This window comes from Pituophis catenifer, unplaced genomic scaffold, assembly GCF_029215685.1.
Source record: "Pituophis catenifer annectens isolate HBS135680 unplaced genomic scaffold, rPitCat1.0.hap2 SCAF_2, whole genome shotgun sequence".
Taxonomy (NCBI): domain Eukaryota; kingdom Metazoa; phylum Chordata; class Lepidosauria; order Squamata; family Colubridae; genus Pituophis; species Pituophis catenifer.
This window is the reverse complement of record NW_027256882.1, coordinates 80251724-80275964: the sequence shown is the minus strand read 5'-3', so window position 1 is coordinate 80275964 and position 24241 is coordinate 80251724. Positions and strand designations below refer to the sequence as shown.

General features: G+C 38.0%; 1 protein-coding gene and 1 non-coding gene across 2 annotated transcripts in view; both read left to right on the top strand.

The window, feature by feature from the left end:
• The first annotated feature begins 3020 nt into the window (after positions 1-3020).
• Positions 3021-24241, top strand: part of IARS1 (isoleucyl-tRNA synthetase 1) — an 80497-nt gene continuing 59276 nt past the window's right edge. The window contains exons 1-12 of the mRNA XM_070933684.1: positions 3021-3079; positions 5115-5240; positions 5601-5757; positions 7350-7469; positions 8115-8197; positions 10558-10675; positions 12488-12635; positions 15105-15192; positions 20142-20202; positions 20413-20508; positions 22346-22468; positions 23007-23098. Of these exons, the coding sequence (XP_070789785.1) occupies positions 5122-5240; positions 5601-5757; positions 7350-7469; positions 8115-8197; positions 10558-10675; positions 12488-12635; positions 15105-15192; positions 20142-20202; positions 20413-20508; positions 22346-22468; positions 23007-23098 (1205 nt within the window). The 5' untranslated portion in view covers positions 3021-3079; positions 5115-5121. The remainder of the gene's footprint in view (positions 3080-5114; positions 5241-5600; positions 5758-7349; positions 7470-8114; positions 8198-10557; positions 10676-12487; positions 12636-15104; positions 15193-20141; positions 20203-20412; positions 20509-22345; positions 22469-23006; positions 23099-24241) is intronic.
• LOC139313503 (small nucleolar RNA SNORA84) lies at positions 3730-3863 on the top strand. Its single transcript, XR_011600111.1, has one exon. It is a non-coding gene; the product is annotated as a small nucleolar RNA SNORA84 (small nucleolar RNA).

The window sequence follows — 24241 nt, the reverse complement described above, 5'->3', positions numbered from 1 at the left end:
ATTTTGAAAATATTGCAAATGGAAATAATTCTATGATTTCAAGACTTCCTTGTCCTGAAATGAGAAATGATGATCAAGAAGTGCTGAGATAAATAAGTGTATGGCAGGTAAATAATATAGTCAAATGTTAACTCTTAAGATGAGTGACAGTAGCACATAGCAACTCTTCAGAACACACCCTCTATTGGTAGTTCCATGTATGTGCAAGCACACAGGAAAAAAAATGCTCTAATGATGATACTAGACACACATCCAGTAATGCAGTTTACTTTTAAATCTTTTAATATGTCACCTAATCCTGATAAAAGAAAAATTTAGAGCAATCAGCAGAGGTGTAGTGCAGGGAGGGAGATATAAGTTCTGAAGTTTATTTCGGAACAACTCCAAGTGCCAATTTAACATATAGACTGTTTGCTCCAGCAGGTAAAGTAAAATCAGGAAAAGGTAGCAAATGTATCCAAGCAAAAGCATGGTTTAAAGGATGTCAGATGAATTATAAAAATAAGGAAGGCTAGATTTATTTTTTATTTGACAAGGTTCTTCCAGTACTTCATGCTGATAGTTAAATTCTCTACAATATTGTTTGCATTCCCAATCAAATAAGTGTTATATTCCAGGACAGATTTCCCCCCCTAAACCTCAGTATAGTACTTTAAAAACAAAAACAAACTGAGCTTTTATGGTTAGAAGTAAACATTGACACTAAGTAAAGGAAACACTGAATCATAAAGTAGTTGAACGACATTTTTGTCTGTGTCTTGTGCAAGAGAAGCTTGTTTGGCTACTTTATGATTCAAGATAGTATGCTAGCCTAAAACTGGGTTAGTTGAACCAAACTATAGTTAAGAACCCTAGATAAGCGTGTGATGCAATGAACTTCTTGACCCAAGTAATCACACCAAAGGAAAGACAAGAATTGTGTTCTTTTCACAATTTTTGGTGAAACAAAATTCACCAAAATGGTAATTCAAACAAAAGTTTTGAATAGTTATATGTTTTGAAAATTGGTATAAAGGAAAATGCAGCCTCCCTGTATCTTCTATATGGCAGATTCCCTCTTAATGTTATTTTCTTGGGATTATGGTTTTTTTTTTTGCTTTAATTTATATGCCGCCCTTCTCCGGAGACTCAGGGCGGCTTACAATGCGTTAAGCAATAGCCTTCATACTTTTGTATATTTATACAAAGTCAGTTTATTGCCTCCACAATCTGGGTCCACATTTCGCCTACCTTTGAAAGGATGGAAGGCTGAGTCAACCTTGAGCCTGATGAGATTTGAACTTGCTGTAATTGCAAGCAGCAGTTGTTAATAACAGTGTTTTAGTCCACTGTACTACAGGCTCTTCTCTGAATACCGAACAGATAAATCAAGTGGTCCTTGATTTATGATGACAAATGAGCCCCAGATTTCTGTTAAGTGAACTTTGCCCCATTTTACGACCTTTCTTGCCACAGTTATGTGAATCACTTCAGTTGTTAAATTAGTAACAAGGATGTTAAGTGAATCTGGATTTCCCATTGACTTTTGTCAGGTCACAAAAAGGGACCACGTCACCCTGGGACACCGCCACTATCATCAATATGAGTTGCCAAATATCTGAATTTCTATCACGTGTCCGCGCAGATGCCATAACAGTTGTAAACAATGGTTGGATTCAAATAATTTAACAACCGGTTCTCTGCCTGTAGTGGAATGGAAGGACTAAAAAACATTCCCAGGCCAGTCAGAGACAGCTTTATTGTGCAAGGTTCAGAGGCAGATTTGTACCTGAAGCTTTGAACAAAGAAAGAACTCTGATACAATGGTTTTTATACATTTCTAAGACAAAGGATTCAGTGAGATCATACATTTTCCATATATGGTTAATCATGAGATCATACATCCGATTTTCCTTCTATGGTTACATACATTGTATAATAAGTTCATCTAATTACTTAAAGCATTAATCTTAGTTTACAAAATTATCTTAGCCACACAACTTTTCTTAAGTGCTCAGAGTTGCTAATGGGAGGGTTACTACTGTCCTTGGGTAAATTCATTGGATTAAGTAACTCTTTGTAACATATAGGTCTTTGTGTCATTCACAGTCAGGTCACTCAGATGTTTTTCCATATAGCAGTCCTTTCCGTGACATCTAGGTCTCAGAAGATATATTACCACTTAAAGGGGTTTAACTGTTTGTTAATGTAATTTCCAACAAGCACTTTCCTCTCTTATAATAATGTGAATAGATAGGGTCTCTCAGAGTTCATGTATCCAAGCACGTCTTCCCCTTATAATAATGTGAATAGAGATGGTCCCCCAGAGCCCATATATCTGACTCTGTATGATTCCTATTTTATTCACATTATTTCTTTTATCTACATTATTCTTTATTTGCTATTTACCTCATGCCCTAATGATTTCTTCCAACAACCAGTTTACCAAACTGCTCATGAGGAAAGTTAACAACCGGTTCTCCCGAAATGGTGCGAACTGGCTGAATCCCACCACTGGTTGTAAGTGTGAAAAATGGTCATAGGTCACTTTTTTCACTACCGCGGTAACTTCAAACGGTCACTAAATGAACTGTTGTAAGTCGAGGCTTCTCCAGCAAGCTGCAAATACTTTTATTTTTTCTCCCTTGGAGGCATTCGGGATACATCTCAGAATTTAAGACTTATCCGTGGATCACTGGTAATCGGGATTGTGAAAGGATTGTAACCGAACGTTCGGAATTGTCTGCAGGTTCCATTCGCCACATTCTACGCCTCTAACGCGGCCTCCTCCGCGCCGCCTCTTCAACGCCAACCGGTTTTCCGCGGCGAGCAAAACGGAAAGAGCAGCCGACGCCTTTTAGGTGCGAAGCCGCCGCTTCTCCCTCTTGGCTGAGAGGAGTTAACAGTTGCTCGGGGACGGGCTGTCCTACCCAATCCGGGGCCGCCTTGTTTGCAGCCTATGGACAGGAGAGATGGGAGCAGCCGCGAGTGGATAGGCGGTGGATTTCTTTTTCGACTTCCTGTCATGCTTTCTCTTGCTCTGGAGTTGCATCATTTTTCTAGCCGGTCGCCGGGTTGCAGCTGCTGGGCCTAGAAGCAGGTGAGGCGATCGGTGTCTTAATGGAAGAGCGTTTGGGGGAAGCAGAAAGAGAGAGGGGTTGGCGGGGAAAAGGGGCGGCAGCGCCGGCTTTCTTTATTTTGTGTCGTCTATTAGGAAAAACCCCTTGTCGAAAGGTAGGTGGAGAACTGCTGATGAGGATCGAGAATTTAAAAAAAAATTCGAACACTCCCTTCATACAGTTTTGAAGAAAAGCTGAAATGTCATTCCTTCTTCAGAATCCAATACAGCGCTAATCTTCGGCTGTCTTCAACCGGCTCCTGAGTCTATAATCGTGCTGATTGAAAATTGTGGGAATTAAATTCTGACGCATCAGATCGGGCAAAAGTGGCGCAAGGGTGTGCTTTGACATGCCAAATTGATTGCCTCTGTTTGGTCTTTTCTCTTGCTGATGGTAGTTAAATAAATGTTAAATGGATACAGGGGACAGCCACGCTCATCCACGCCCATGCATAAAACGTCAAGTGAAATATTCCGCTAAAATACATGCAAAATTGCTTAACGCATTGTAAGCCGCCCTGAGTCTCCGGAGAAGGGCGGCATATAAATCAAATTAAAAAAAAAAAATAGTTGCCTCTGAACTTACGGTTTTGTATTGCGTTGTCTTAATATTTATTGTATTTAAAATACGTGCCCTGTGGTTCCTGAATACTGTTCTCTCAGTGCAGTGTTTCAGGTGGTAGAAATGGGCCAAAAATAAATACTCTGGCATATGCATGGAGTCTGATATTTTAGCAGCCTCCATAGCCCGGTCATTGTTACATTGCTTTCTTGCTACAGGTGCAGTTCTTTACTGCAGCAAGAATAGTGAATCACTTAAGAGCGGTGCCTGTGTGTGCTTGGTTCTTTTTTTTTTTTTTCCAGGAGGGGAAAAATATCCTTTCAGCAAGCAATATGGGGATATTTGAGACCAAACCAGTATATCTAAAAATTATAATGAAGGGGTGCGGTGGGAAGAATATCTACATCGTGTTTGCTTTGCAAATATGCAAGTGTGCTTTGGCATGCCAAATGATTGCCTCTGTTTGGTGTGTCTTTTGCTGATGGTACTTAAATAAAACAGGGAATTTCCATTGCTGGTTTGGGATATGTTTGGCATTCAGCTTAAATCCTTGGCTTATTTGTTTTCTAAGAAGTTGGAATGTGAAGTCAGCCTTTGGCTTTTGCTTCCAATTTCTGGCCAGTGACAGGCTTGGAATTCTAGTTTGTATGACATAATTTTTTTTAAAAAAATAAGTGCTTAAGATTTCCTGGTTTTATTTAGTACTGAAATGTGCAGCTGATGCCTGGACTTGTTTTTATTGGGGGGGGGGGGGGGGGTTGGGCATCATGTAGAAGTGGATGGACCTAGCTAATTTTCAGCATGTGCTGTCATACTACATTCATACATACATACATTCATTTGGGGGGGGGGGAATCTATGGCAGCAACCTATCTGTGCTGAATGGTGGAAAATTATTTAAGCATCTAGTAACACATGAGGGTGGAGCTCTAGTGCTTCATAAAATCATTAGATGGGCAGAGCATTGTGCCTAGGTTGCGTTCCTAGACAAGCCAAGTTGGAGAGACATGCAGCATGCAACAGTACACTTGTTCATTCATAACAAGTACAGATTCTGAATGGAATGATGCATATTTACAATGAATAACACTGGCTTTGTATTACAGTACATGCAAATAGATTGCCAGCAGAGTTCTTGTAACATACAACCAGCATTGTTGTCTTAAGTACTCATGCTTTTTTGCTTATAATATTTAATCAGAAAGCTATTAACTGCTAGCTGTATATTAGCTCATTTTGCCCACTTTAGGAATTACAGTCCTAAACATTAAGGAGAAAGATAATTGAGCAAATAGTCAATAATTAATTCCATATATATTAGGACTCATTTCTGACTAGACATGTTCTGTGATGCAGCAGTTTTAAATACACGTCTGAATTATTGTCAATTTACTTGACATGCAGAAATTATATAATGATATTTTAACCTTTTGAGTATTGCTTTGTTTCGGGTAGGAAGAGGATGATTCAGCAAGTCCCAGAGAACATAAACTTTCCAGAGGAAGAAGAGAAAATACTGCAGCTTTGGAACACACTTAATTGCTTTCAAGAATGTCTCAAGCAGTCAAAAAATAGACCTAGGTAAGAAAGTACATTCCCAGGAATGTAATAATTCTTATAAACAGATGACAGTTATTATCCTTATTCATAGATCTTTTCTTTTGAAGCTTGATATCTGAATTGTGTACTATAACCTCTCTCTCTCTCTCTCTCTCTCTCTCTCTCTCTCTCTCTCTCTCTCTCTCTCTCTCTCTCCCCCTCCCTCCCTCCCTCCCTCCCTCTCTCTGTGTGTGTATATTTATATCTGCCTGCCTGTCTGCCTGCCCGCTCATCCCCCCCCCACTCTCACTAAAAACCAAAAACTTCAAATAATCAAAAAGCTGATTAAAATGTGAAGGATGTTGTGCTTTTAAATTCTATGCATTTTTTTTTGTTTCCTAGTTTTACATTCTATGATGGTCCTCCATTTGCCACAGGGCTTCCGCATTATGGCCACATACTTGCAGGAACCATTAAAGACATAGTAACTAGATTTGCTCATCAGAGTGGGTTTCATGTTGACAGAAGATTTGGCTGGGATTGCCATGGTTTGCCTGTGGTATGTTTAACATCTTTGTTTCAATATATTATTGTTTTGGTTATCCGCTGTCAATCGATTGAAGCTTTGCAACTACACTGATAGAGATCACTGATCTGAATTGCTTTCATCACAAAAAGGGTGACTTAATTGCTTTGATGTCAGTTCAATCTATAAAAATAGCAAAGGCAACCCAACAAACTGGAGCCAGTTCAATCAGAGTTTGATTCTTCATTCAAATAATAATTTTGTAGGTTGGAAAAAATAAACCCTTTAAAGGACTTCTTTGGAATTTGTTTACAATTAGTGCTTCAATCTGTGTCTCGAAAAATAACCTCTGAAGGATCAGCTACATCCAATGCTTCATAATTGGGCTTTTATGACTTCACAAAGTTGTTGAAGTTGTTGGTGCTCTTTGAGCTTGTTTGCTTGCAGACATTTAATTACTAGAGGGGGTAACATTTTCCACTGCTTTTGTGACCTTAATATTTCTTTACATTATCCTCCTACCCACTATGCCTAGGTGTTACTATCTATGCCTGAGACTTTACCTACATATATGTATACACACACACACATACAAGTTGTATATATAATTATGTAAATAATATATAAAGGTGACATGAAGAGGGTGATTTGTTGCCAAGCTCTGCAGACAGTCCTCGCTTAACAATAATTGAAACTGGAATTTCTGTTGCTAAGCAATATGATCATAAAAGGCAATGTCACATGGCTGCCCTTAGCATAAGCAATCCCAGTAGTTCCTATTGTTGTCATTAAGTGAGGATCATGGGATCTCCTTGCAACTTTGCCAACTTCCAACAACAAATCATGGAGAAGGTGGCTTGGGGCCTGGATATTTGCCTATATTCAAGTCTGCCTATTTCCAATAGAATGCCTAATGCATACAGAAGGATATCTGTATTACCCAGAAGCGAGCTCCCTTTGTAGAAGAATTTGGTCTCATCTCCCATTTTGAAACCTTGTAAATACCTGACTGTTCTGGAAGGCCTCTGAAGATTAGTGGAATGACTGCTGAATAAGATACTGCATGTTGAATTTCGTATTGTGGGTTGGTGTACCATTGTATCTATGATACTAGATTAAGTTTATTAGTGTTACGGTATAGTGTGTTTGCATTTATATGTTGTTGACTAGAGGCAATTTTAAAATTAATCTGATTGAAGTAATATACTTTTGTTAATAAATGAAGTACAAAATTTAATAATTTGATTTAATAATTTAATAATCTAGAAACCGTAAACATGAAAACCCATTTTAGGACATTGTTATAATATATTTGTTATTAGAGTGTAAAGATCACTTTTAAAGGTCTTTGGATTGCAAAATCAAATGTTACTGATTTTGTAGTTATTTCAGCTTTGTAGAACTTCTGTGCAATCTGAATTTAGCTTAGTCTTTTATAAAAGTTATGTGCCAGATAGCCTGTGTATTTACAGCCTTTTTTTTTTTGCAAAAAGCAGTAAAAACATTTTGCTTATACTTACCAGTTTTTACTGTCTGTCAGACATCTCCCTCTCCCTCCCTCACCTCTATTAATTCTGTCTGTGCTTATCTGATTATTCTGTCTGTCATGTTTTTGATTTCCTTAGGAGTATGAAATTGACAAAGCACTAGGCATCAAAGGACCAGAAGATGTTGCAAAAATGGGGATTGCAGAATATAATCGCAACTGTCGAGGAATTGTGATGAGATATTCCCAAGAATGGAGAGTAAGTAAGAAAAAATATTGCTGGTTCATGCTTTTTATTGCAGATTTCCCCCCCTATTCTTTACACTATTTTAGATGTTTATTAGCTGATTCAAAAAGCATGGCTTGTTAATGTTGAATAGGAGATTGATTACTTCTGTAGTTCTCCTTGCTTTCAAAAGTGGCTAATTGTAAGCTGCTAAATTTTAAACATTGTGCAGGTACGCATGCCTGTACGTGCGCACACGCACACACGCACACACACACACACACACAGAAACCAAAACCTCTGGTTGCATAGAATTATCCAGTTGTTAAAAATCCATTTTCAGTTTCATTGAAGTCTGATTGTTGGGTATTAATTATTATGGCATCAGAATGCTATTTGCAATAGTTTCAGTGGGATAAGAGCATGGGCACCATTCTGTTCCTCTGTCAAGAATTATGCTGTAATAAAGCACAATTCTGCAAACACTGCATACCATGTGAATTTATTTTTTAACATTTCAAAACAAAGTTGTTCCTGAAAATATTTTTATTTTACCACCAAGGAAAATTGGTCTCCCCCCTTTTTTTCAACAGAAACAAACAAACAAACAATTAATCGTGCATGCTGTGTCCATGCTATGTTGAGCTGTAATGTATGTTGTATTTAATGTCTTTTCAGACCAGTGTTACAAGACTTGGGCGGTGGATTGATTTTGACAATGATTATAAAACTCTTTATCCAGAATTTATGGAGTCTGTCTGGTAGGCATTCTTTAACTTCTTGAATTGTTTATGTTGTATTTATGTGCCTTTTAAAGCCAAATTCCTCCATCAGCTATGTTCTGGGGCTGGTTGCTTGATGGTTTTTCCTTTAAGGGGGAATAATATTAGCAGAAGAGTCCAATTCAATGATGGTGGTCATTTCCTATAAAGCCCTATATGGCATAGGGCCAGCTTACCTACGGAACCAGCTTTGCCCCATTACATCAGTCCGTCCCACTCGTTCAGGCAGGGAAGGCATGCTACAGACCCTGTCAGTCAAAGAATTCAGACTGGCAGGGTCAAGGAAGCCGTTGCCCCTGCTTTGTAGAACATCTTGCTCTCAGATACGAGGAAGGCCCCAAATCTCTTGGCCTTCTGTAAAAGGGTCAAAACTTGGCTGTGTAGTCTTGCCTGGGGGCCACAGGGGCCACACAGTCATGGGGCTATTTGGCCCCATGAGACCCTCCCCCTGTCTGTATTTACAACTCGGTCTCCTCATCTTGGATATATCCATCTCTTGCAATTTTATAATGTTACTTTACCCTTTAAACATTTTTAATCTTAAATTATTCGGTTTTCAATGTTTTATTGTATTGATTAAATAGTGCAACTCCCAGAGCCTCTCTGTGTGGAAGTTGGCTAGTTAAGTTTAATATATAAACAAACAAATTACTTGTAAATTGAAACAAATAAGAAGGCAGTGGCAAACTTCCAAAAATGCTGCCAAGAAAACTGCAGGGATAGGCACAAATATGTGTGTCCCCCTTTGAGTCTTTGTTGATTCCTGCTGCCTGCCTGGACAAGTCCCTTTTTAGCAAGATATTGGAAATGGTTTGCCTTTGCTTCATTCCTAAGACTGTCTGGTCCAAATTCACCAACCTGTCTTGGGCCTAAGATGGAACTAGAGGGCACAGTTTCCTAATTTCTAGCCTGGTGCTTTAATTACATTAAACTGGCTCACATATCTCTTTTTAGAGATATGCCAGAGTTATGCAAAACGCAAGCTTATTTTTGCAAATCTGACTTTATTCTGGTATTGTTATAAGTATATACTGTATTACAAGTGAGTTCAAATGTTAAAATAATTGAAAAAGGTTGGTGTGGAATTTCATGTTCTTGTACTTGGAAAAAATTCCACAAGAGGGACTAGTTGGTTTAAATTCATGCATTGCTAAGGGTTCAGTCTGTGAGTGTCCTATTATATTATGCCTTTATTTTCACCCGATTAGCCATTTATTCTTCGGAAAAGGGACATAAAATCACCTTCATATTTCATAAATGCATATTGAACTATGCTGATTATATTGCTTTGGAATGGTAATTTACTTCTGCAGAGTGTGATTAACAAAATATAAAACAGGTAAGTGTGCTTTTAGGGGGAAGCATTTTAAATGCAAATAGCATTAAACAGTAGGAGGCTTATCATTATCTGGATTACAACAGGCATGGAAAGGGGATTTAATTTCTCCAGCTATGATCCTAAGGGGAAAAAAAATGAAACACAATTTGAGTTTGTAAGATCTTTGTTTTTGGGAGCATTACACCTGGAGAAGAAACAGTCGAATTACCTTTCTATGGTTGGCAGTCATCATCATCATTATCAGCTCTGTGTAATTAAATAAAATCTATATAATAAATGCAAAGAAATGTTTAATCTAGTGCTAAAAGTGGTTTATGCAGATTCTATCTTCATTTTTATGTGTGCCAGCAATAAAAGTCACATTTCCAGCTTACCTCACATACAGTAGCTTTAAACTGGAGGCCTATTAACAACGTGCTCTTCTGCCTTAAATTTGGCCAGGTTATCTTTACGATTAATTCATTCTAGGATGGCTGCAGAGTGCAGATGGGAATACGCTTTTCTATTTAAGAAGAACAAGGCAAAAGATGAAAAAGTAGCAGAAAACAAATTATAAGGGTGAAATGAACGTTCAGATATGGATGGCAGAGCAATTCTGCAAAGGGATGTGATAGGACTCATGTTGAGGTATGAAGAAAATTGAAATAGACATGGACTTGACAACACTTTTATCCAAGGCTACAGAATTAGCTCAGAAGAATGAGGAAAAGCTTTTACGTTCCTAGTCCAATGCCTTCTGTACTATACCAACCTGGCTCTTATATACCCAATATCATGATTGTTCTTTCTGGGAAGATATGGTACTGAAGATACCATATATATACTGCTCTGAAGATACTGAACTGAAAGATGCAGTTTTAAAGAAAATCTTCACATTAAATCTATTGAGAAAGAAACTTTTTCTTGGAAGAGATTATGAATTTGCCTTCTGTATGTTCTCTTTTATTTCTTTTATGCTAACAAGTCTATTTTTGAATACTTCAATTATGTTGTTTTGTAGGTGGGTTTTCAAACAGCTATATGACAAAGGATTGGTATACCGAGGAGTTAAAGTTATGCCCTTCTCAACTGCATGTAATACACCCCTTTCCAACTTTGAGTCTCACCAGAATTATAAGGTACAGTGCTTTATATCTTGGATGGAACTGTATAGTGGCAAAATTACATATAAGTTTGAAAATATTAAATAGCCTTTTAAGGATGGAGAATATATTCATTCCTATTTAACAGACTTGTGAAAGCATTGTGCCTGACTTTAAAAAAAAATTGAATGGGAATACAGGTATGGCGTATTCAAACCAAAATGCCAATGTTTATTTAACATTAATACACCTTTATTTAAAACAATGCCTTGGGGTTCCTTACCGACCCCAGAGGCTTTATTAGAGAACATTATTAAAGTGCTGCAGTCCAGTGATTTGTTTAGAAGTATGCCTATTCATTTATGAAGAAAAAAAAAGGAAGATAAATAGAAGGTGAAGAGAAAGAGTATAACAAGCGAAACAGGTACTAGGAAACAAGCTTTACAACTGTGGTTGTGAGAAGCTACCTGTCATGACAGCCATTTTGTGAATCCTCTCACAGTAGCTGTAAATATCTGCCTTTCTTCACATGGAAGTTGTGTGCAAATATTCATAACGCATATCTGGAACTTCAAGGGCTGATTGTAAGCATTACTTGTTCAGTTCTGTCGTAACTTCAAATCGTCACCGAACAAGTGGTCAGTAAGCGAGGACTATACCAACCAAAGTTTGTTTAATGTAAGATTTCCTGTGAACTATTCCTATATGACTCAAGTGTTTGAACTGAATATCTTAAACATTTTTTTTCAATTAATTTTGGGAGGGAAAAAGAAATATTTTATTTGCTTAAAAAAGATGCTCAACATCTCCTTCTGACATAACCATCTCCAGCCTTTGGAGGGCTTTTCTTGTAATAACTGGAGAACAGGCTGAATTAGTCCAGCTAATTCAGCAAGTCCTGGAGGGAAAGAAAAGAAAAAAAAAAGGGGGAAGAAAGGGTTCACCTGATTGCTGCCAGGTTTTTCTTCCGTGAAATAGCAAAATGAGTTATTCAACAAGCTTGTGATGTCTTTGACCTTCCCTAAATTAGTTATTCAATGCCTTCTCGGGTTTTTTCCCCCCTCAAAATGGCTTTTGTTGCAATATAATGTGCACAAATGACTATTGTCTTATTTTGACACACTCTGTGTTCTTGAAAACTGGCTTATTCTGGAAGGAGACATGCAAAGAGAAAAATACTGTAGCTCATAGATATTGCTACAAAAGTGGCATTTATTGTGCAGTATGCCCAACAAATGCCCAACTATACTTGGTGTTTCCTAAATCAATCAAGTCTTTCTTTTTTCCTTGTTTTTGAAGGCAGCATATGAGATGGCAACCCCTCTCACATATGCCTTCATAGTGTCCCAGACAATTTCTTTGGCTGTCTCTCGATTTCCATTTTCTATGAAGAAGCGTTTGACTTCTTCATTCAATTTCAGTATAAACTCTTCTTCATATAGCAGCTTAGTCCTTAGGCTCCATCTCTGTTGTATTTTCTTTGTATCGTGGTGCCAGCTAATTTCAAGGAACTTATGGTCTGCCCAAGCATTTATGCACATGTTGACCTTTTTAATTTCTAGGCCCAGTTTTCTGGTAGCCCAGACCATATCTATTCTAGACCAAGAGTTTCTATTAACAAGAAAGTTTTTATTTTACCACAGGGCCATCAGTTTAATGCAGTTTTAAAAACTTTGTTTGCCTTTGATGTGATTCATAAATAGTCATAAATAATGACTATAATTATATAGTATAATAATGAAATATTATTGGTTGTAACAATACTATTTCTTGATTATTTCTGTAAGTGTAAAATAACTTTAATTTTTTTCTGTTTGACTTCACCTTTCCCAAATTTTTATATTGAAGGATGTTCAAGATCCCTCAGTTATTATCACCTTTCCATTGGAAGATGATGAAAGTATATCTCTTGTTGCTTGGACAACAACTCCATGGACTCTGCCTAGCAATTTAGCCTTGTGTGTTAATCCAGATTTGCAGTATGTGAAAGTGAAAGGCAAGTGTAAAACATGAGATGGCATATAATTATTGGTTTTGTCTGGTATATGCAAATGATTTTTTAATTTGAAAAAATATCCTACTTAGTTCAATGGATGTTGCTCATCAAGTAAGAGAATATAAGATTCTAGATACTGTATTAAGGACAGTAATTTAATAATCCAGTCATGTGGAATTTTGAAATATCTTGCATTTAAAAGCCACAAGATAGTTGTTTCAAGTTTGAAATGGACTGTTCCAACCTTAACCAGCACTCAGATGCTACGCTGACTATTCTGGAAGTGTTTTAAACTAGAAATGGTCCTGTTTCTAATTTGATTCAGGTATTTCAAGCTTAAAATATGGTTGTTTTGAGCTCGGAGCAGCTGGAATGATTGGAACAGCCCTGGAATACTTCTAATACAGTCAGTATTGCTATTTAAATCCCGTGATTTTAAAATATTTTTCATCCTTTCTTCCATGGGTAGCTGTATTCCATGAATGAATAGTTACTGTTTGGCAGGAGGACAAGCTGTCTATAGGCACATGAACAAGTAGCTAACTTCAAGGCTGATTGTGTATTTGTTTTGTCATCTTCATTTAACACCCTTTCTCCCAAGAACTTCTAGCTAATAGTAATAATAAACCTTACGAAGAGTAGAAAATTAGTAATAGTTATATAAAGTGCTTTCTTTTCACACCTTCTGATTAACCTATACATGATGATTCAGATGGCATTGTAATGACACAAAGATGATTATTTGTAGGAAGCAAAGAACTTTGACTTCTTGTCAAGTACAGTTGTTTTTTTGTCCACTAAATGTCGTGAGCAAAAGAGTGAACAGCTGCTATTCAACATTTTCCTTTGCTAAATCCTATCATTCATTTTTAGGGGTAATTTCACTTTAAGTACTCGGAAATTATGGAACAGGAAAAAGCAAAATAGAATTACCTCCCATAATCGGACTTAGAATGCATATAATTGAGTCTAGACATATGAGTGGTAAGAACACTTGAATTTGCAAAAATGAGAAAAGGTGTTACATATTTGAGGAGCAATGTTTGTATTACAGAAATTTAAAGCATTTTACTTTTAAGCTTTCTCATATTGGCTAAGCTTAAGGCCACTCTCCTGTTCTTCTATCCTTGGAGGAAATACCACCAATTTCTACAGGTGAAAACCCCTAATCAACCTTGGCTGATCTTGAAAGCTTAGCAGAGTCCAGTCTGGTTAATACTTGGATGGGTGACCACCAGAGGGCCAGAAGAAGATTTCTAAAAATATTTCAGAGGAAACATAGCAAATCACTTCTCTCCTTTTGCCAATTATTGCATGAAAGGAAACTAAGAATATAGTAAAACATTCTCAGCAAATAATTAAAAAATTATTCAGTTTTCAGATCAGCTGTTACCTTTGCTTTCTTGAGTTTACATCTGAAATTCTCTTGCCCAACTTTTGTTTACTGCTTGTATCCACTAGTAAACTGGCCTTCTTAATTCCTAACTCTTCATTGTTCTTCACATCCTACATCAAGCACTCCTTGGAAGTGTTAATGTACTTTCGATTTGTTTAAAGCAATGTATTTCAAACTTAGCAATTTTAAGATGTGTGGACTCAGCATTCTGGTTAGGTAATTCTGAGAGTTCAAGTTCACACCTTTAAATTGCCAAGTTTGAAAAATGCTGGTTTAAAGGGAATAGCTTTTCCTGATAAATACATGCTTAGTGATTTCAATGCACGGCATTGAATTCAGAGTGTTGCTATACCTTGACTTCTATCCAGAGGTTTTCTGAAGGGAAGTAACAACAAGGTCTCAATCCTGGTTAATGAGTTAAAGAAGCCACCAACAAGTCTCATTCATGTGCTGCAAGCATGTAGAGAAAGCCATTAATTAAGTCAGGTGTCAAGGCTGGTTGTATATCTGCCCGAAATAATAGTTTTTGATCAAGGAATAGCTAATAAATCAGTCACAGCTTTTAATATCATACTATATCACAGTAATGTTTCTTTTTCCAAAACTCTCTGCATTGATTGTATTTAGTCAACAATATACCAAAGATGTTGCTACTTTTTAGCAACAAATCTGAATTTGAAAACATGTGTTACTCATTTTAACTATGACATACAGAAATATCTTGGCTCATTTCTGCTTTTTTAGTGGTCCTAGCCAACTTTTCAGTTCCTAGAAGTGAAGACAAGAGTAGCTAAAAATAAAGGAAAAACAAACTCATTCTTTGAATGAGCATGACAAGCTTAAAGTTTTTGTTCAAACCTGAAATAGAATAAAGGTAAATTATTGCTTAAACTTAGATATAAATATAGTCCTGATGTTAGTATTTACACTTTCATTTTTTTTTGGCCACTCTGGGATTTAACAGTATTCCATTATTAAAACTAACATTGCATATTTATATTGCTATTTGCAGAATATATATAAATATATATTGCTATAGTGCAGAAACTGAATCTTAACATTTTTTTTTTCAGACCAAAATACTGGGAAAAAATTCATATTGATGGAAGCTAGACTGGCATCTCTCTACAAATCTGAAAGTGAATATGAAGTACTTGACAGGCAAGTCAATAGAGTATTGTGTGCTTTTTTAATCATGTAATTTATAAATAATTGCTATGGAAAAGACAAGAAAAGCAAAAAGTAATGATTCATCTGCATTAGATTGACATATGAAAGTACATGCATGTTCTATTCTCTCAAAGGCTTGTTTGATACTCAGAACTGAGGGTTGCATTAAGTTGGAAATGTTATCTGTAGCAAAGTGCTGACTTCACTTTATTTATCTGTTAAAGTGTTGAAATTTCTTTTGGAAACGAAATAGGAACTGTATTGTCTGCAGCAGCAATTAAACTTTTTGCTTTCATCAAATCCTGATGCTTACTCTTACAAATGGATCAGATTTCAGCATGTGACAATCTCTGTCATTTTGAACCATCTTCTTCCCCCTTCCTCATTAGATGTTGCTGAAGAATCTACAATTTTGATTCTATCTTCAATAATACATTTGTGGATCTATCTTGTTCTCTTTGAGGCAACATTTCTTTTAATGAAGGAGTCTTAGGTACTATCTATCAAACCAAAGTGAGGCTCCCCCTGCTTGTAAAGAATAACAGCAGCACTATTTATTTTTCCTTCCCAGTTATGTTAAAGCACACACGCGCGCGCGCGCGCACACACACACACACACACAGACACACACACACACACGAACAAACAATATTTTGCAACAACTGTAAATTTCACTAATCTGTCAACTTTGTGGGATAGTTTCTTCCAGCATGGATCTGATTCATGTTCATTTGCTTTTCCTGATAACCGTTTTCTCTGGTATTTATAAGACAAAATTGGGATGTAGTCTCATTTTAAAAAAAGGAAAAAAGAATAAAAAAAAACCTGCATCAAACAGACCTCTGGGTTTCCTCTTTCTGCCATCTTTGTGCTTTTTTTGTTTCGTGTTGTTTTCTTGTTTAAATGTTTTTAGCACTCGTTAACTACTCAGAGTTACAGGCAGTTATACCGAGAACATATCAATTTAATAACTAAATAAGTAAATGTTAAAAAAACACTATTTAAGTTGTCTGCTACAAGTTCTGAGTTCATATTTAATTGTTTGGATTTCACAAATATCTCAATCTGAGCTAAAGAGCAGTTATTTTACTTTAAAGCATGTACCTGTTTTTATTAAGAAACTATATAGTTTAATTTTTCCACGAGCTTTCAGAAACTTTTCTATAATTTTATGAGCCATTAACTAATCCATATGTTGCTGCTTCAGTAATTAGACATTAATGTTATTGAATTTAAATGTATTAAGACTTTTACTGTACATGTATATATGTATATATATAAGTCTTTGGTTATTCGGGTCTTCTCCCACGTAAAATTGGAAGTGTCTTGGCGACGTTTCGACGAAGTCTCATTCGTCATCTTCAGGCTGGTGTTCTCGGCTTCGTGCTTCCAGGAGCAATGTGAGATCGCAGCTGTCTCTTCCTTTTAACTGCTAGTGGGGGTGTGAGCTGATTGGGTGGGAACTTGGCTGTGTTCTGATTGGGTGGAGGCGTGTTCTGATTGGTTAGGGGCTTGGCTGTGCTCTGATTGGCTGGGGGTGTGTTCTGTTTGGGTGGGGGCTTGGTTGTGCTCAGCTTAGTCTGAGTTGCAGGGGGATTTGAGCTGGTGAGCTGCGTTGTTGTTGTTTGGCTTCGTGTTTGTGGCCGTGCGAGCTCTTCATGGTGGGTGTCAGTCTGCTTCATGTATGGATTGGAGGGGTTTAAAGTGGCTACTGATGCAGCTGCGGTCTGGCTTCTGGTCCTTGGTCGTGGCTCATTATCAGTGTGGGTTTGAGTCTGCTTTCTGCGTGGATGTGTGATGGTGACATCAGGTGTGGCACTCGTGAGTGTGGGTCTGGTGTCATTCGTCGTGTTAGGGACTCGTTTGTCAATAAGGGCGGGTTTCCAAATGGCTGGTAGGCGGGAGGTATCGTCTCGTTTGTTCATGCTGTGTGGGCGTTTTTCTATCTCGATGGCTTCTCTGATTATTCTGTTGTTAAAGTGTTCAGTTTTGGCGATAGTTCTGGTCTTTTTAAAGTCAATATCATGTCCTGTGGCTTTAAGGTGTTGGACCAGGGAAGAAGTTGGTTCCTCTTTTCTGACTGAGTTCTTGTGTTCTTCTATGCGTGCACTTATTCGTCTGTTGGTTTGTCCGATGTATGTGGTGGGGCAGGCGGTGCATGGGATTTCATATACTCCTTGATTTTCTAACTCAATTTTGTCTTTGGGGTTCCTTAGGATGGTGGATATTTTTCGGTTTGTGCAGAATGCTGTCTTGATGTTATGTTTGTGGAGGATTTTGCTTATTCTGTCTGTGGTGCCTTTTATGTATGGGAGGAGGGCCTTGCCATTTTCTTGTTCTCTGTCTTGGATTTTAGCGGGGGTTTCTTTTTGGATTAGGTTGGTGATCTTATTTCTTTGGAATCCATTGGATGTGAGTACGTTAGTGAGGGTGTGTAGTTCCAGCCTGACCAAAATCAACCCCGACGATGCAAACAGAATCAGACTCGAAATCACCAATATCCTCTGCACCAGCAAGCCACCCAAAAGTAACTTACCCAAAGAGGAACAGACAGCACTACTTAACCTGAAAGAAGACACCAGCATAATAATCCTACCAGCAGACAAGGGCAATGCCACGGTGGTTATGAACACATCTGACTACCAAACCAAATTAACCAACCTACTCCAAGACTCCATATACAAACCCCTAAACACAGACCCCACCACCTACCTGGAAAAAACCACCAGATCCAAAATAAAAGCCTCCCCCATCAGCGAAGAGATTCAGCAAAGAATCATACCCAGAGAGAAATCATCCAGATGCCCTAAGCTTTATGGTCTCCCCAAGATACACAAAGAAGGAACCCCACTTAGACCCATAGTCAGCTCCATAGGCTCACCTCTACAAAACCTAGCCAAATTTCTCGCCAAACAACTACAGCCCTATGCAGAATCCATCACCTCATACGTAAAAAACTCATTCCAGTTCATAGACATCATAAAGCAACAAAACTTACAGCCCAGTGACCTACTCGTGAGCTTTGATGTCATATCCCTCTTCACCCAAGTACCAATCAAAGAAGCCTTGACAGTTATCCAAAACAAATATAACCCCCCCAAGCACATCTTAGATCTGACCAACCACTGCCTATCCAATACATACTTCATCTATAATGGACAGAAATACAAACAAACAGAAGGAGCACCCATGGGATCACCCCTCTCACCTGTCATTGCCAACCTCTATATGGAATACTTTGAAACCCAAGCTCTAGAAAAATCCGATCACAAACCCAAACTCTGGCTCAGATATGTGGACGACACCTTCATAATCTGGCCACATGGGAAAGAAAAACTGGACAACTTCCTCACACACCTCAACAGCCTACACCCCAAAATACAGTTCACCATGGAAACAGAAGTGAACAACCAACTTCCCTTCCTGGATGTCTTAGTCTACAGAAAATCCAATGGCTCCCTAGGACACACTATATACCAGAAGAAAACACACACAAACCGCTATCTGCACGCACTCTCACACCACCACCCTGCCCAGATCAACTCTGTAGCCAAGACACTCATTTCCAGAACAAAACGCTTAGCTGACGAACAACACCTAAAAACCGAACTACACACCCTCACTAACGTACTCACATCCAATGGATTCCAAAGAAATAAGATCACCAACCTAATCCAAAAAGAAACCCCCGCTAAAATCCAAGACAGAGAACAAGAAAATGGCAAGGCCCTCCTCCCATACATAAAAGGCACCACAGACAGAATAAGCAAAATCCTCCACAAACATAACATCAAGACAGCATTCTGCACAAACCGAAAAATATCCACCATCCTAAGGAACCCCAAAGACAAAATTGAGTTAGAAAATCAAGGAGTATATGAAATCCCATGCACCGCCTGCCCCACCACATACATCGGACAAACCAACAGACGAATAAGTGGACGCATAGAAGAACACAAGAACTCAGTCAGAAAAGAGGAACCAACTTCTTCCCTGGTCCAACACCTTAAAGCCACAGGACATGATATTGACTTTAAAAAGACCAGAACTATCGCCAAAACTGAACACTTTAACAACAGAATAATCAGAGAAGCCATCGAGATAGAAAAACGCCCACACAGCATGAACAAACGAGACGATACCTCCCGCCTACCAGCCATTTGGAAACCCGCCCTTATTGACAAACGAGTCCCTAACACGACGAATGACACCAGACCCACACTCACGAGTGCCACACCTGATGTCACCATCACACATCCACGCAGAAAGCAGACTCAAACCCACACTGATAATGAGCCACGACCAAGGACCAGAAGCCAGACCGCAGCTGCATCAGTAGCCACTTTAAACCCCTCCAATCCATACATGAAGCAGACTGACACCCACCATGAAGAGCTCGCACGGCCACAAACACGAAGCCAAACAACAACAACGCAGCTCACCAGCTCAAATCCCCCTGCAACTCAGACTAAGCTGAGCACAACCAAGCCCCCACCCAAACAGAACACACCCCCAGCCAATCAGAGCACAGCCAAGCCCCTAACCAATCAGAACACGCCTCCACCCAATCAGAACACAGCCAAGTTCCCACCCAATCAGCTCACACCCCCACTAGCAGTTAAAAGGAAGAGACAGCTGCGATCTCACATTGCTCCTGGAAGCACGAAGCCGAGAACACCAGCCTGAAGATGACGAATGAGACTTCGTCGAAACGTCGCCAAGACACTTCCAATTTTACGTGGGAGAAGACCCGAATAACCAAAGACCTACATACAAACACCCGCGAAAACCTGAGAAAACGTATATATATAAATGTCTATTTTATTATAATTTTTATTATCTGATGATTTTGGTGATCTCTTGTTGCAGAAAAGCATTTATAAATAATGGAAAGACTTAAACGTTGTAAACGACAACTAATTTGACATACTGTATTTCAGGTTTCCTGGTGTTACACTAAAAGGGAAGAAATACAAGCCTCTTTTCAATTACTTTATAAAGGTAAAACACTTTGATGGTTAATCATTTGCTATTTCTAATGACATGGCTAAATATATAGAAGAGTTCATATTGGAAAAAAAAACTAGAATTACATTTGCAGCAAGGAAGGGAGAGATGGAGAAATCCAGATCTTAACTTTCTGTGATATTTTTATATCTTTTCCATATTATTATTTTCTGCATTTTGAAAATTCCTGTATTTTTCTTCTAGTGCAGAGAAAATGGTGCTTTTTCTGTAGTGACTGACAACTATGTGAAGGAAGAAGAAGGTACAGGAGTTGTACATCAAGCTCCTTACTTTGGTGCTGTAAGTTTAGAACTGCTGATGACTTTATTGTAGCTCTCCTTCTGGTACTTCCTTATTGAGATTCAGAATTTCTTTCTGAACTACTAATTTCTAACCTGTTCTGTCCGACTCTTTTCTATCTTGTACTGATACTGTACAAAAAGTACCCATATTTATCTTAGCTCTATAGATATATGCTTATATGTCATTGAGACTCGGCCTCTTTTAAGAAAGCTTGTGGTTGGCACTTTATGAATGATTCCGGATCTATTCCCTGTTGATTACAAGAAACCATGTAGCAATGGGATGTGTAAAATAATAGGGTGGATCTAATCCTGGAAGGAGGGAAAGAAAGAGAAGAGGACAGCTAACAGCATAGTGAATAGATTCAGTTGCAGTGCTAATTGGTGCACAATTGGAATATCTGAAGGACCAGATCATCAGAAAATCTATGTGGTTGCAAGGAATCAAAAGCTACTTGAAGACATTCAATCAAAACAGCCAGTTAATCAATTTTGTATTACCTGGTATATGTCAAGGGTAGATTTTTGGTGGAAGGGCATTTGCATAGAATAGTGTAGAATGTGGTTGTTGATCTGACATGTATTTTAAATTATAATGGTCAGATCTATACTCTATATGCTTTACATGTGCATGTCAAGAAGGATAAACATGCATGGGATCATGCATCTAGAAGGAACATGCATCTAGAAGGAATGTTTCTTATTCTCTTGATACATAGAAAGGTAGTTTAAATTAAGTTAGTATATCTAGTTTTATCACTGGATAATCTGATTCTTAAATAGTGCTGGGAACCCAGTTCAGCTTTGTTATTAACCCATTCCAGAATATAGGAAGCTGAACATCATAAACATCTCAGGATTGTTTAATGAATTCTTTGAATAACTACTGTGTTTCTCAGAAAATTAGACCGAGTCTTATTTTCTTTTAGACTTGAAAATAAGCACTTGGGCTTATTTTTGAGGTGGTCTTAGTTTTTTTGACAGCAGGCCAGACTAGGTGAGCTGGACGCACCGTGGACACACCACCGCCTCCATTCTGAACCTTCAGTGTTCGGAATGGAGGCTTTTTGGCGAACGGGAGGAAAATGGGGAGGGGAATTTTCCTGTCTGTCATCCATTCCTCAAGCTCAGCACAGACTGAGGGAAGGATGGCAGGCAGGAAAATCCCCCTTCCCGTTTCCCTCCCAAAAAGAGGGAAGAAGCAAAGCTGCTGGCCGTGGAGGTGCTGACTTCAGCTCCAACAAGCAGAAGCGCTATGCCCAGAAAGAGAAGGGAAAAAGTGCTATTTGCGCTGCCCCAAGGGGCCAGCAGCTGCAGCTGCAGCCGGATAGTCGCCCCCCCCAACACCACCACTCATGCTGGCCATGCCCATCCCTCCAGGCTTATTTTTGGGGTAGGGGTAATATTAGGCCCACCCCCCCAAATTAGGGTTGGCCTTATTATTGGGGTGGGTCGTGTTTTCGGAGTAACACAGAATGATGTTTTTACATAGTAAGGTAAAACCAAGCAAATCATAAAATGTTTCACTGTATTATGTTCAAACAGTTGTGGCTTCATTGTGATAAGTTACTGACACATCCAAGTCACCAGTTGATACTGTATCCCAAAAGCAATAAATGTGCATGTTGAATCAATTCTTGGTATGATTAAATATTAGATATATAGAACAGAATTTTCACAAAAAATATTTTGATTCTACAAAAGCATTTCATAATGTAAAGAAAATATTATCCATGATTGTATTAGATAATTTAGTTAGTATTCTGAACTCTAAAAGTCTTATCTCAAAAGCCAAAACAAAAAAGCTCAGTTATTTTGTATTTCTTTATTCATAGGATGATTACAGGGTCTGCATGGATTTTAATATTATTCAGAAGGATTCAGTACCTGTTTGTCCTGTTGATGCTTCAGGATGTTTCACAGCAGAAGTGACAGACTTCTCTGGACAGTACGTCAAGGTTAGTGGTCCTGAATAAGCTAGGAATTTTGCTTGAAAAATTCATCTATAATCTTCTGTGCTGTATCTATTCTGTGTTTTCATATTTAGGTTCCATATCCTAGTTCCAGTCTAAATGACCAGGTCTTTAAGTCTCTTACTCTTGAGACAAACTACCGCTATGCAACAATAGCTTCATAAATGACCCTTTACATTCACTGAATTTGCACATAATGTTTCTTTTTGGTCTCCTGGGGTATTTAAATTCATTCACAGTAATGATGTTGACTTTATTCAACCTAAAACAAAGCATTAAGTATGAACCCAAGTACTTTGTGAGGAAATAGCTGGGTGAGATATTGTGCAGTTTACCTCCGTTCAAGAACTTTAAATTGGCTTTAAAGTGTCTATTTTTCAGAATTTTGTTTTTTAAAATACAGTATTACTTTTCAATAAGTTTCAGGTATATTGTGTATTACAGTGGAAATGGCTACCAATTTACAAATTTTCTCTGTGAGATATTTTGGTTTAATGTTAAACTTAACAACTTGTTTTGTTAGGACGCCGATAAAAATATAATCAAAGCACTAAAGGAACAAGGAAGATTGGTCCAAATCAGCACTTTTAAGCACAACTATCCTTTCTGCTGGAGGTAAGAGGTTTTAATGCAACACAAGTTTAAAATGAGTGCCCTGCTTAATCACATATTTTTGAAAAAAACATACTACTTTATTCTTATTCAAAAATTGTATTCAAATATATGTACCCGTCTACAAGTAAAATACTAGTATAGGTGCACATGAAATGGAAAGTGAGTTATCTCAATAGGGGATGGGGAAAATACCTTTCAGCCAGTATTGGCTCCTGGCTGGATGAATCCCTACAGTTTTCTTGACAAGGTTTTTCAGAAGTGGTTTGCCATTGCCTGCTTCCTAGACTGAGAGTGAGGCCAGGGTTACCCAACTAGCCTGATGCCTTAACTACTACATCCAACTGGCTTTCTTCCACTTTTATCTCAAATTGGCTACAAAATATTGCATTTCAGAGGTGCCAATTTGTTTTGGGCTAACCATAGTCTCGGCAGAGGTAAACCTAGAATGATTTGTTTATTCTTGCTTCAGCTGAAACAAAACATCAATCAGTTTGGAATTCCCATTTCCTATATGAAACATAACCTTGGCTGCAAAAAACAAGATAGAAGCAGAGGTACTGAAAAAAGTCAATACTTTCCAGCCATTTAATGGTCATCTGGAATTTTACAGCCAGTTGATTTTTAAAAACTGGAGATGGGATCATTCAATAAAGCAAAGATCATGTAAATTCTTGAAATCAAAGAATATCATCTAAGCATACAATTATGTAGGTCTTCTTATACATTTAAAGTTAGATCTTTTTTTAAAAGCTGCTTTCGGTCTAAACATTATGTATATTGTTGGGTTCTCATCTTGCTTCAGCTTTCAAAATACTTCGAAAATAGTAAACTTTCTGAATTTAATGTCATAGAAATATTGAAATGAGATCCTGATGAATAGGGCAGAGACACCATCCCCACCTGCAAACTAAACACACGGAATCTAATTTTTTTACATCCCAAATCTGATAGTGTTTGCAGTAGACCAACCAGGGAAATACAGATATAATAACTGAAAGGACTGTGAGGAGAGGACAGATAAACTGGCTCTGTGTTTTTGATTTCTAAAACAAGAGATAACCTTTTCAATCAGTTACCTTCTCCAAAGCATGAAGTTTTCCTGGGAAAAAGCATTACATTAATCCCAGTTATTAAAATGTAATT